At 39.1% G+C, this 12,066-nt stretch overlaps 2 protein-coding genes across 5 annotated transcripts in view; both read right to left on the bottom strand.

The window, feature by feature from the left end:
* Nucleotides 1-6,819, bottom strand: part of unc93b1 (unc-93 homolog B1, TLR signaling regulator) — a 28,756-nt gene extending 21,937 nt beyond the window's left edge. For 2 of the 4 annotated variants that reach the window (XM_042485089.2, XM_042485088.2), the window contains exons 1-4: nt 4,336-4,553; nt 1,085-1,201; nt 815-956; nt 513-666 (exon numbers count right to left, since the gene is read on the bottom strand). In XM_042485089.2, coding sequence (XP_042341023.1) covers nt 513-666; nt 815-956; nt 1,085-1,201; nt 4,336-4,437 — 515 coding nt within the window. In that variant the 5' untranslated portion in view covers nt 4,438-4,553. Of the gene's footprint in view, nt 1-512; nt 667-814; nt 957-1,084; nt 1,202-4,335; nt 4,567-6,632 lie in introns of those variants that run through there. The other 2 variants (XM_042485090.2, XM_088075311.1) reach the window with 2 other exon arrangements.
* Nucleotides 6,820-6,961: 142 nt separating this feature from the next.
* On the bottom strand, nt 6,962-11,903 carry timm10 (translocase of inner mitochondrial membrane 10 homolog (yeast)). The gene is made up of 2 exons (XM_042485451.2): nt 11,697-11,903; nt 6,962-8,130 (listed from the first exon to the last, which is right to left on the bottom strand). The coding sequence occupies exons 1-2, from the start codon at nt 11,765-11,767 to the stop codon at nt 7,935-7,937; spliced, it is 267 nt and encodes an 88-aa protein (XP_042341385.1). The 5' UTR covers nt 11,768-11,903; the 3' UTR covers nt 6,962-7,934.
* Between the last annotated feature and the right edge of the window lie 163 nt (nt 11,904-12,066).

Genomic DNA, 12,066 nt, shown 5'->3' with positions numbered 1-12,066 from the left:
AACTTAAATCAAACAATCAAAAGGCAACTGATGCACCACAGGATGTAATGTCCGCAGGCAATAGAAGTCCATTGTCCATTCAAAGTTACTGTGATTCTTTTGATATATTTCTCCAAAACAAGCAAAAACAACAAAAAAACATTTTGCCTACCCTGGTGCATACTGGTACCTTACCTGTCTACTTATCTTTATAACCATGGATGCCTAGTATTACTTATTTCACTGACGTAACAGAAAACAAAACAAACACTACTTGCAGAAACTAAATACATAAAATATAATACTAATAATAAACCTAAAAAAATACCTAGCAAAAAAAAGAACACTATCAAAATATAATCTAAATAAGGCTCTCTCACATCACCTAAATTACTCAAGACAATACGACATATGTTTAGGAAACAACTAAATACTACCCACAAATAGCTCCAACAAGAGTACATATAAGCAGAGCAAGGGCATACTTACTATAAAGGTTTTATCATTTGTGTTAAGAGTGCGAGTGTGTCTACCTGATAAGTACAGGCGTGTACAGCAGGCCTATGATGGGCGTGACATTGATGCCCATCAGCATCTTGCGGTCGATGTCTTCAAGACCAAGGCTGCTGTACTTCACCTCACGGTAGGTCATATCATAATGGAGGATCAGCTGCATCTGCAGGAGGCCTATGGCACGCACACACAAAAATACATTTCAGAGAACATACCAGACTCTTTGCAACTCTGACAAGAGTTGAACAAAGAAACAGAGATGAATATCAATGCATCTCTGTTTCTTTGTTCATTTAAATGTATTTTCTCCTGTCCAACTCACCCATGTACACACTGTACACAATCATGGCTCCAACACTGGCTGCAAGAACATTCTTGATGACTCCCAGTCTCTTCCTCCTGTAGTATTTCCTCTCCTCCTCCTCCTCATCGTACTCTGCCTGTGGACCCAGAAACTCCTCCATCTCAGGAAAGAAGGGAGACAAGACTTTACAGTGTTACCAATCATGAAAAAGTGTGAATCTTCTAGTGAGACACGAGAATCACAGAGACTGGCTTTATAAGATTTTTTCCAAGACAGCAGGGAGCTCACCTGGCCCTGCATGTTGTCTTCTTGTCCCACATTGAGCAATTCATTAATGCCGCCATTGGGAGGTGCTAGAAATCGATCACCAGCCACGGCCAACTCGTCTTGATCAGATGGCTCTATCTAGTGACCAAAGGGAGCAGAACATTGTTTTTTTTATGGTGAGCAAACCTAAATATATCCAATCCTTATTTATTATTTATTGTTTATTTTATCCCTCAGTGCTTCACCTGCACTTCTTAGGACAGGGGTATGTAGTTGAATACTCCTTGAGAGTAATTCTTATGGTACCCATTAATTTGACTTCTTTACGAGCATGATCCAATGTGCAATTTAGAGATGATATTTCTTTCTTCTAAATTCAAAATTGATTTAATGAATGTTTCTTCTGTTTACATATGATTAGAGCAGATTGAGGAAGCAGAAATGAGAAATGCTGGACACTCCCTCCTCCCCCCTCACTATCTTCTTCTGAATCTACTTATTTGCCATCTATCATCTATCTATACACACACACACACACACACACACACACACATATATATATATATACTGTGGAACACCATAGTTAAAAACCAAGGTTAACTCAGGTTAACAGGTTCCATGTGCGCTTCTTATTCGGGCAGTGTGGCCTGGGCGTAAAAAACAACTCTAACACCCATGAGCCATCTTTTTGATAAAACTTTCAAAAAGATCTGATCTTTTTAATATAACAGATTTCACAAGTATAAAATGGAATAGTAATATGGGGTTAGATAATAATATCCTCCTGAATCTGGTCAAAAATGTATTCACATTCATTTGTTTTGGTTGCTTGTGGGACCGTGTAACGCTTATCAGTTCAATTTTCCATATCAAAAATGAAAAATAGAAAATTATAAAACTGAATTCATTTTTCTAAAACTGTATTATTCGTTTGTCAAATCAATGTAGAATTTTGATTTTTAAGTCATTTTCCTCATTAGCTATTTGTGAAATGTTCTCAACTCAGGACATTCCCTCAACCCTCATCTGCATCAAACACTCAGCATTTCCAGCTGTCTTGATAAACATTTTCCGGTGCAAGCTTGTTCAGCTGGTAATTTTTGTATTGCAGTTGCACAGGTGCAAATGTAACTCATCCTTTGTCCTTCAATTTTGTACTACTACTATTTTTTCATACTGTACTATTATTATAAATATTACTACTTTTATATATATTACACTATACAATTCTATATACTGTACTGCACTATACTATACCATGATATATGTGATATTCTTCTCTCAAAAAGACATTATTTATGGACTGGTTATGGACAGTCCCAAAGATGACTTTTATTAAAAACATCCTCATTCTTGGGAAATTTCATAGTGGTTGATGCTGTGGTGTATTTTACCAAAGGTTTATCACTCAAGTCAAGGCCCTTGAAGATATGAGGAAGGGTGGTGCAGTGAGACTTGATGACATTGTAGATGAGTACGGTCAACGAAAGAAGCCCTAGCATTGTTTTTGTTTTGTTTTAAAATATTTTTTTCTATTAATTTTATGAAGTGGTTTACAATCTTATATGTTGCACCTGATCCATTGCACTACTGTTGAAAAATAAGGTGCCATTGTAAACTGTCTGTGTTAAATAAAGTGGAAGAAGAAAAAGGATAGAGAGAAAAAAAAAGACTGCGGGAAATGCTGGAATTTGCGTTGCTTAAAGTCACATTTTAAAGTGCTTTTCATTCTTAATATTTTCATAATTTTGACTGTGTTCATGCATATGGCATAAATTTTGGCAAGATTGTGTATTTTTTTGAATCTTGGAATTTCCAGCCCAGCTCCCACAATAAGTCTAAAATACAATGTGGAAATTAAATTGTTACATTTATATTGTTAACTACAAAAAAATGTACCATTGAAACCCATTCAGACTATTTTATTTTTTTTATCCCACAGCCATCAAAGCATAAAAACATGCATTGTGTTATTTCTGGGTGTCATTCTGGGCTTTTGCCTTGGAATTTGTCATTTTTACTATTTCTCACCCGATCATGTCATTTTTTTAAAACATATTTGGCATATGGAAAAAATACATGCTATTTCCACTAGGTTAACTGCCACAATCAATGTTGCTACTAATCAGTGACATATCCTAGACTGTCATCAACAAAAATAAAAATCTATTTTGCATGTAGTATATTGGAAATAATTCATTTTTTGGGGTTGGGGGGGGGGGCATCATGACAAAAACCTGGCATTTATAGGGTTAAAATTCTAAAATTGAATGAGTACTTGATATTTATGGTTAGCACTGATGGATTAAAAAATATATATCAGTCAGTCAGTCATTTTCTGTAACCGCTTGTCCTCGTAAGGGTCGCGGGGGGGCTGGAGCCAATCCCAGCTGTCATCGGGCGGAAGGCGAGGTACACCCTGGACAGTTCGCCAGACTATCGCAGGGCCGACACATATAGACGAACAACCATACACACTCACAACCACACCTAAGGGCAATTTAGAGTCACCAATTAACCTGAGCTGCATGTCTTTGGACCGTGGGAGGAAGCCGGAGACCCCGGAGAGAACCCACGCGGGGAGAACATGCAAACTCCACACAGAAGGGCCCCCGCCCGGACCGAACCCCGTTCGAACCAGGGACCCTCTTGCTGTGAGGCAACAGTGCTAACCACAAAGCCACCGTGCCGCCCTAAAAAATATATATATTCAATGAAAGTAGAAAAAATCACATTGATGTACATTTTTATCGCCTGTGAGTATTTGACTCTACACAAAAAATAATAATGTACGAAAATCCATGTAGCTGCTAATCACTGACATATCCTGGGCTGTGGTAATCAAAAAATAATAATCTATTTAGCATGTAGTATTTAATTCCATTAAACCAATCAATTGCACTATCAACAAACTGTAGCATAGGACCGCCACATAATAATGCAAAGAAATAGTCACCGTAGCCTACAAGAACTAAACAAATAATTGACGGTTTGATTATATGTATGACAGCCTTTTGGGCTGGGGAAAGGGGAGCTTTCAAAACATCCAGTAATAATAAATACAAGGCCAGCTCCTGCCAGTAGATGCCAATGTTAAGCGACCAGGTTTTGAATTTTTTTCAAAACAATGGTTTGAAAGAGTTGAAACATTTGTTTTGACTTTGCCATCTCTATCATTTGCTGGCCTATATATCAACCTAAATACAAACTCTTCTCTTTGAGTTAGGGTCTCTGACAAATGTGCATTTAGAGAGAAAACCGACAAGACTAACCTGCGGTGTCCGTGCGCCGCCATGACCGGATGTAATCCTTAAATGCAGGCCGGATAAGCCACCTCGGCCAGCCAATCGGACGTAAGTAGGAACCCAGCTCATACAGTCCACCCTCTCAGGCGGTATTGATGCTAGAATGGATCGTCCGGAGGGAGGTGGGCGGGAGCCTCACTGCACGTTAAACAAATACTCACAGCTGAGCCAACCTCTCACATCAGCGTGTAGTTTCTTGCAGCTTTTTTAACATGGAGGACTGCAAGCCTTCTCTAACTGCGAGATTCATATAGTAACTACATAGACTGCACTCATGCTAATCAAACGTTTAAAGATTCAGCCTGAATTTCCAGACCTCTTTTGAAATCAGCTCAAAGGCAGTTACATCCTCGTGTCACAAAACATACATTTGTTTAATTTGTTCAGTTGAAGCTGGACGAGAAATTATATTTAGAGTTGAATGTGCTGCATGTACAAGGAGTTACTCAGAGCACAATGATGCGTGCAGAAACTACAGGTTGCTGTGATCGGGTGATTCCGCTGTAAGCATTTTATGACTTGTGGCGGAGATCCCGTCTACATCCCTCCGGACGATCCATTCACTCAGGCAGCCCAACCCCAACCATGGATGTATAGAGTGGCGAAGGGATGATGTATTTTTGTAGGCCAACCAGGAAGTTGGCGTTGCACTGGTCCCCTCGTCAAAACCTTATTGGATTTTTGAATGGAACTTTTTCGATTATCGCCAAAAATAAGCTCTGTGGCGAACACAAGTTTATAAGACTTACACGTTTTGATAAGCACGACTTTTGCGTAAATGAAATCGCAAGAAGCAAAAAGCTCTTTTTAGGCTATACACAAACTACATTGTGGTCGCACGGCTTAAACGTCACCACTACAAACACTGTAAAAACCAACACATTAAAACACGATTGAAAAATATTATAAACAAATTAATCTACAAGTTCGAGTGCGAGCTGTAAAGGCGGACAAGGCGGGGTTAATTTCTGTGTGCAGTGTGATGACGTCTAACGTCCATGACAACACTGTAGTCCCATTTGGCCACTTGTCAGCAACTTATTACTTCACCACTTTATTATAGTAAAGTCCAACACACAAACATGACTATAGCTAATGATACATCATATATCATGAGTTGATTTATATTTTGTGTTAACTGAATCTGTAACGTAACTTAAGCTGTCACATAAATATAGTGCACTAAAAAGTACAAGATTTACCTCTGAAATGTAGAGGAGTAGTAGTAGTCCACAAACTAGCATAAAATGTAAATGCTTTAGTGTATGAACCTTAGTTTTGAAGTGCCCCCAGTTTCGACCTTTTCAGGAACTCATTTTAACTTTACCAAAATTATGATGAGTACTTTCAATGTATATAAGGCGCCAGAGTGCATAAAAAGCACCCAGACGGGGTATGTTTATCAACATTTTTTCCTGGGGGAAAATGCCCCCAGACCCCTATAGTAAGGTTAGGTTTAAGCTTCTCCGCTCCCCACCGATCCCCTTACATACACACACACACACACACACACACACACACGTTTGCAGGATTATGGGCAGCCCACTATAAAGGCGCTACTAACTACAATGGTCCAAACTGATGTTAAAATGCTGAATTTTTAGTCAAATAATGTCAAAGTTTTCTGCCACAGGGCGAAATTTTAGGCCAACCCCCCTCCCTCGAATTCTGGACCTTCCTTATTTCTCAACCGTGGTTCCATTATTTTAAAGAGGATGTGACCTTCGATATGTTCTCCAAAATTGTGGGCGAGAAATACAAAATAGTTCTTTAATGTTACATATACAGTACTCGTAGGCTATATGAGGCCAGAAACTAAGGGCATTTTCAGGCTTGAATGATTGACATGTTTTTCTCACAGAGGTAGGCTGTTGAATGTATTGTAGATTACCTGCAGGTGGTTTCCACGGTATATTCTGTCTCCCAGCACAGCTTCCGAAAAACCCTTTAACATTTCCGCTGGTCGTTAGTTACTATCTGCGTGATTTGAGTGGGTCCAAGCTATTGTAACTGTGCTTTTTGATATCCCTCTGTCATTTATTACATTTTGGAAAACTCCGAATGACTTCTACTGTAATATTGGTGTAACCGTGTTTTGAACCGCCAGGTAAGTAACCTGGCGACGTTACAATAACATCAGCCACACAAGTTTAGCGATTTTCAACTATTCTGAAACATCCAGCATGAGACAAGTTATTGTTTCAGACACACCCAACTACAAAAAGTTATTCTGTTCATTTAAAAGCACGCGGAAAGCCACTTACCATGTCTCTCGCGCGGGGATGGTGGCAGGCATAAAGGATTTTTTTTCCAGCTGAGTGACCGAAACACACACAGAGCACCTCTGTCCTGGTCACATCTGCTCTCTGCTGCCTAGTTCCCCTTTTCGATGTAAAAGGTGCATGTATAAATAAATTTGTCGCGAAGGAAACGAAAGTCAGTTATGTTCACTTCCTCTCCTGCTGTGCCTCAGTTTGTCTTAAAGGTACAGACGACCTAACTCTTCTGTGCCAGTGGCGCAAATAAAACGTACTAAAGAAGTGTACAGGACAAAGAGTATGACTTTAGTATCATTACAACAACAGTCATGATGTTAAGATAAAGGATGGCATTGGTTTATTAGAGTACTTAACAAATAACTATACAGCTTTTCCAACATGCAAATAAAATGCTACCTGACTGACAGTGGTTAGCACATGGAAACAGCCAAAAACATGTTTCACTGTCAAAAACATGGTCCACTGACAACACACAGTCTACACAAGCATGACTGATGAGTTCATCTTCAACACATGTCCAAGTAGCAGAATAGGTTGGCAGTCTGTTGGTGGAGACAAAGCCAACGCAGCACCATACAGGGCTGAGGGGGGACGCATTGTTTTTCAGACAAAAAGACCAATCACCATACATCATTCAGCTCGTCCCCATGATCCGTACATTTATCCTTCTGTATAACTGACGCATGTCTGCATGACAGACAGCTTGTCACTTTAAAACACTGTATCTTGCAACCTCATGAAGACCCCCCCACAAAAAAAATCACCCGAGTTCAATGGGCAATTTGGGATCAAAGACTACATCCAAATCATTTTTAGCATTTGTTATAACCAGCAAGCAACACAGTTGATACCACAGAGTCTGTGTTTCTGCAGCAGAAGTAGCACCCTTCTTGCACTCCAAGCAGCTAAAAGCAAGCACAAAATATGACTTAGAAGTAATATTACATGGCATTAATCCTTTCCAGTTAATCTTCAGGTGACTCCTTGAGGACCAGGCAAGCTGATCGTCATGTGACACATCCAGAGGCTAGTGTAACAGTGATCACTTTGAAGATGTCCTCATGCCGTCCTTCCAGCAGGTCCTGCAGTATTTCTTCAGCCCATCCTGTCTCATCCTCTACTGCAGCAGAGGAAGCACTTTCTCTCATTGGAACCCCAACAGCATTATTTATTACACTTTTCTGATTTACCCAACAAAAACCACCAATACATATAAACAACCAGTCTTTTGTCATACCAGACATGCCATCCCCTCCCCATTACTTTTTCAACCCCCACACTGCATCTCTATCCACTGCCCACAGCTGCCTTCCTCATCAGTTCCTCATCCTGAACAGAGAGCTCTGTCAGCTTTCGTCCCAGCCTCTCATGAAGGTCCAGGTATTTGGCCACACAGCGATCCAGGCACACTGACTCACCCTTTGTCAGCTCTGCCTCCTTATAATGTGGAGGTACACACTTCCTGTGGCAGGCGTTGGTCATTCTGGGAGGAGAGGAAGCAGATTTTTAACACTTCATGAAGATCGGAATATATACTAAGATATTTTCTTATGCCTGAGCACTTTAACATGGTGTCTCACCAGTACTCACATAGAGTGTATTGAGTAAGCTAAACTATTTTTATGCCCGCTTTGAGGAAATCGGTAATCAACAAGTAGAAGCAGCTGAAGCAGAAGTTAATGGATGGGTGGGTGCACCTCTGACACCTTTCTCCCTCTCTGAGCATGATGTGAGAAGACTTTAAAACATGTGAACACCAAGAAAGCAGCAGGTCCAGACAGTCTAATTGGGTGTGCTTTAAACAGTGTGCTGAAACAACTAGCAGCAGTGTTCACAACAATATTCAACAGGTCATCGGCTCAATCTGTCAGACACACATGCTTTAAGATGTCCTCCGTCATTCCTGTGCCCAAGGAAAAACAAACCAAACTGCCTACATACATGCGATTTCAAAATGCACTGTCACAATAGAGTGGTGAAGGGATGACGTGTTTTTGTAGGCCAACCAGGAAGTAAGCATTGCACTGGTTCCCTCGTCAAAAATCTTATGGGATTTTTGAATGGGATTTTCAGTTATCGCCAAAAATAAGCTCTGTAACTTACACAAGTTCATGAGACTTACATGTTTTGTTCAGCGTGATAATCTTCACAGATGAAGACCACTTTTGTGTGTTTTTAAGCGTAAATTAAATCGCCAAAAGCAAAAAGCTACTGTTAGGCTATAGACAAACATCATCATGGTCCCACGTATTAAACGTCATCACTACAAACACTGTAAAAACACGTTAAAACATGTTAAAACACATTGAAAAATATTATAAACAGATTAATGTACAAGTTCGAATGAGAGTCTGTAAAGCTGTAATGGCACTTAGCCACTTGTTAGCAACCACTTTTTTTAAGACGAGTAAAACCTTAAAAGTTCAAAAATCGTGTTTAAGTGGACGTATGTTATGTTGCAGAACAAAACATAAATATCCACAGAGCTTATTTACGACATTTTACCAAAAACTCATTCAAAAAACCCATAGACTTTAGGACGAGGGAACCGGGAGTGCTAAGAGGCTAACGGACTTCCGCGTTTTAAGACTCATTACTTCACCACTCTATTAATGTTCCTGCTAATTACTGAAGTATCCCAGGCTGTGATCATCAAAAAAATAAAAAATAAAAAATCTATTTTGCATGTAGTTTATTGGAAATAATTATTTTTTGTTGTGTTTTTTTTTAAATCTAAAAACATAGTGGCATCATGACAAAAACCTGGTATTTATGGGGTTAAAATTATGAAATTTAATGAGTACTTGATATTTATGATTAGGACTGATGTCGGTTTAAAAACAATCATTCAATGAAAGTGCAAAATCATATTTATATTTTTATAGCCTCACTTTGAAAAGTACATTTTGTGTGCAGAGCGGTGTGAGTATTTGACTCTACACAAAAAAGTATAAAAATTAATGTAGCTGCTAATCTCTGACATATCCTGGGCTGTGGTAATCAAAAAAAATAATCTACTTAGCATGTAGTATGTTGAAAATAATTCCATTAAACAAATAAATTGCACAATCAACAAACTGTAGGACCGCATAATTATGCTAAGAAATAGTCACCATAGCCTACAAGAACTAAACAATTAATTGACGGTTTGATTATATGTATGACACCTATGTAGGTAGCCTTTTGGGCTGGGAAAAAGGGAGCTTTCAACGCATAAAGTAATAATAAATGCAAAGCCAGCTTCTGCCAGTAGATGCCAATGTTGAGCGACTAGGTTTTGAAATGTTTAAAAAAAAACAATGGTTTGAAAGTATTGAAACTCAGGCTGTCAAAATAATAACCAATTAAATTTTTTTATGCTGATTAATCACATTCCATGGTGCGCTTTGACCTGACTTCCCTGCTTCCATTTCAAAATAAAAGTCGTCTGATAAACGTCTCTGTTGACAGAATCCCATCAGCTGTTGACACAAGGTACTTTATTTTGAAAAAATTGCAGGGCTGTGTTTTTGACAGCTTATACATGAGTAGGATTTCTGCTTAAAATGCAAGTTAATTATTAAAAATTACTTTCACAGCAAAATTGAAACAAGTTTCGACTTTGCCATCTCTCTTAATTTTTACAGTGTTGATAAAATCCAGTTCAGTGAGGAGACAAAAGGATAACTTAATGCCAGGAAAAAGATTTTTGGTGTATTTTTGGCCATTTTCAGGGGTCGTAATTTTTAGAACTTGTCCTAGAGCTTTCATCAGATTGATTTCAAATGTAATGGCTACCTTCAAAAGACCTTTGACAGCAAAAGTTATCAAATTCATGAGTTTTCATCACACTGTGTGATCTGTATGAGGCACCTAATTTGCATGTTCTGCCATGAAGCAGGAAGTAAACAGGAAGTGGTATGTAACTCTGCTGTAAATGGTCCAATATGACCCAAACTTCACGTTTGATAGGAGCGCCGCCTTGAACACATCTATATCACAATTTTAAGCGATAATGAGAGTGCCACCTATTGGTACAAGAAAGACAAAGTTTTACAGTAAGACATCCAGCTCCTAGTAGGTTGACTCGATTGATCTCAAAACTGAGCATCATCAACGTCTTAAAGATTTTTTGAGACCATTTTGAGATCAACAGTTTAACCAAACTCTGGTCAGAACAAACTGATTTGCCCTGTTCTTCTACTGAAACACAGGTTCTAACATGAAGGAAGTGACAAGGAGGAGGGTTTGACCCAAAAGCTTTTTAAAATGTCATGCTTGCGCATTTCAGTTGCTTTTTTAAACTAGCAATTGATTAAAATTGAGTTTGATAACATCGCCGACTCATTTTTTAGATAAGAGTGCATAGAGTAATAACAGCTTGTCATAGCAGAAAGGAATTCATAAAGCTGATGAGAAACAAATTTAATTCATCTCTAAGGAGAGACATTCAGTCACTCTTGTGATGCAGAGAAAAGGAAAATAAGGTGCAGTAAACTGATTGAAAAACAACAGAGCTTCACAAATGCCATTATAAATACACAACAATTCAAGACTTCAATGTGGCCTGGAGTAAATTTAGATTGGGACAAGTAATTGTTTAATTTATTTCTGACATTTACAATATACCCAATGAATTAAACAACCACTTCTGTTCATTGAAACCCTTAAATCAATTCGCACTGTGCTAGATTGACAAGACGGCGTTAATAAAAGTATTCGATCACCTCCATCAATTTAAGCCTGTGTTACCGTAATTCAACATTCTAGGATTTGTTTTAGAATCTGCAAATCTATTGAACATGATTAACTCTGCGCTGTTTGTTGCCGATGGCTTCTTTGAGCTCTCTGTATAGTCGCATTGTGTGGACTGAGCATCAGTGAATCTAACACATGTCGCTCAGTCATCAACAGTCATCAAGGACTTTCGGGCTCCGGCTCACAGCGGAGCGGACATTACCCCTCTTTACCACGTTATACCTGTAATAAACACTAGGAGTCAGGGCCATGTGCTGCGGACAGGAAGGTATCATATAGTAGCAACAGCTAGCGCAATCATGTTTGTTTTACCGGTTATACATGTCGGCCATCATTTCCACCTCCAGCTCAGCCGCCAGCTGCTGCGCCTTCATGGGATCCATGTCTGTCCTCCGTGCTGCTCACAGCCGCTCTGAATTACACACACGTCGTTCTGCTGAGCCTCTTCAGCCGACTACAGATCTACCGGGCGTTTCTGCTTTAACCTTCAAACCTGCAAGAAAACATGTATGAGGCGTTTCCGCTCACACTTCCGTTGTTAATAAAGTTACATTTAAAACGAAGGCAGAAACAGTGCGCCCTCTGCTGTTTTACTGTACACCTCCACACCATGCTCTACACATTATTTCCAACTTAATGGTGTCTTGTCAAAAAGTTCACATGCGTTAAAAGACACGTTTAT

Source organism: Plectropomus leopardus, chromosome 3, assembly GCF_026936395.1.
Source record: "Plectropomus leopardus strain MGB_pleo_1.0 chromosome 3, ASM2693639v1, whole genome shotgun sequence".
NCBI classification, from domain to species: Eukaryota; Metazoa; Chordata; class Actinopteri; order Perciformes; family Serranidae; genus Plectropomus; species Plectropomus leopardus.
This window is presented reverse-complemented; position numbering and strand designations above follow the sequence as displayed.

Excerpts from the sequence above, each read along its gene's own strand:
- timm10 (XM_042485451.2), bottom strand. The coding sequence starts at position 11,767 with ATGGATCCCATGAAGGCGCAGCAGCTGGCGGCTGAGCTGGAGGTGGAA. Across the intron at positions 8,131-11,696 it reads ATGGCCGACATGTATAACCG|AATGACCAACGCCTGCCACA; the intron begins GTAAAACAAACA and ends CTCTCCTCCCAG.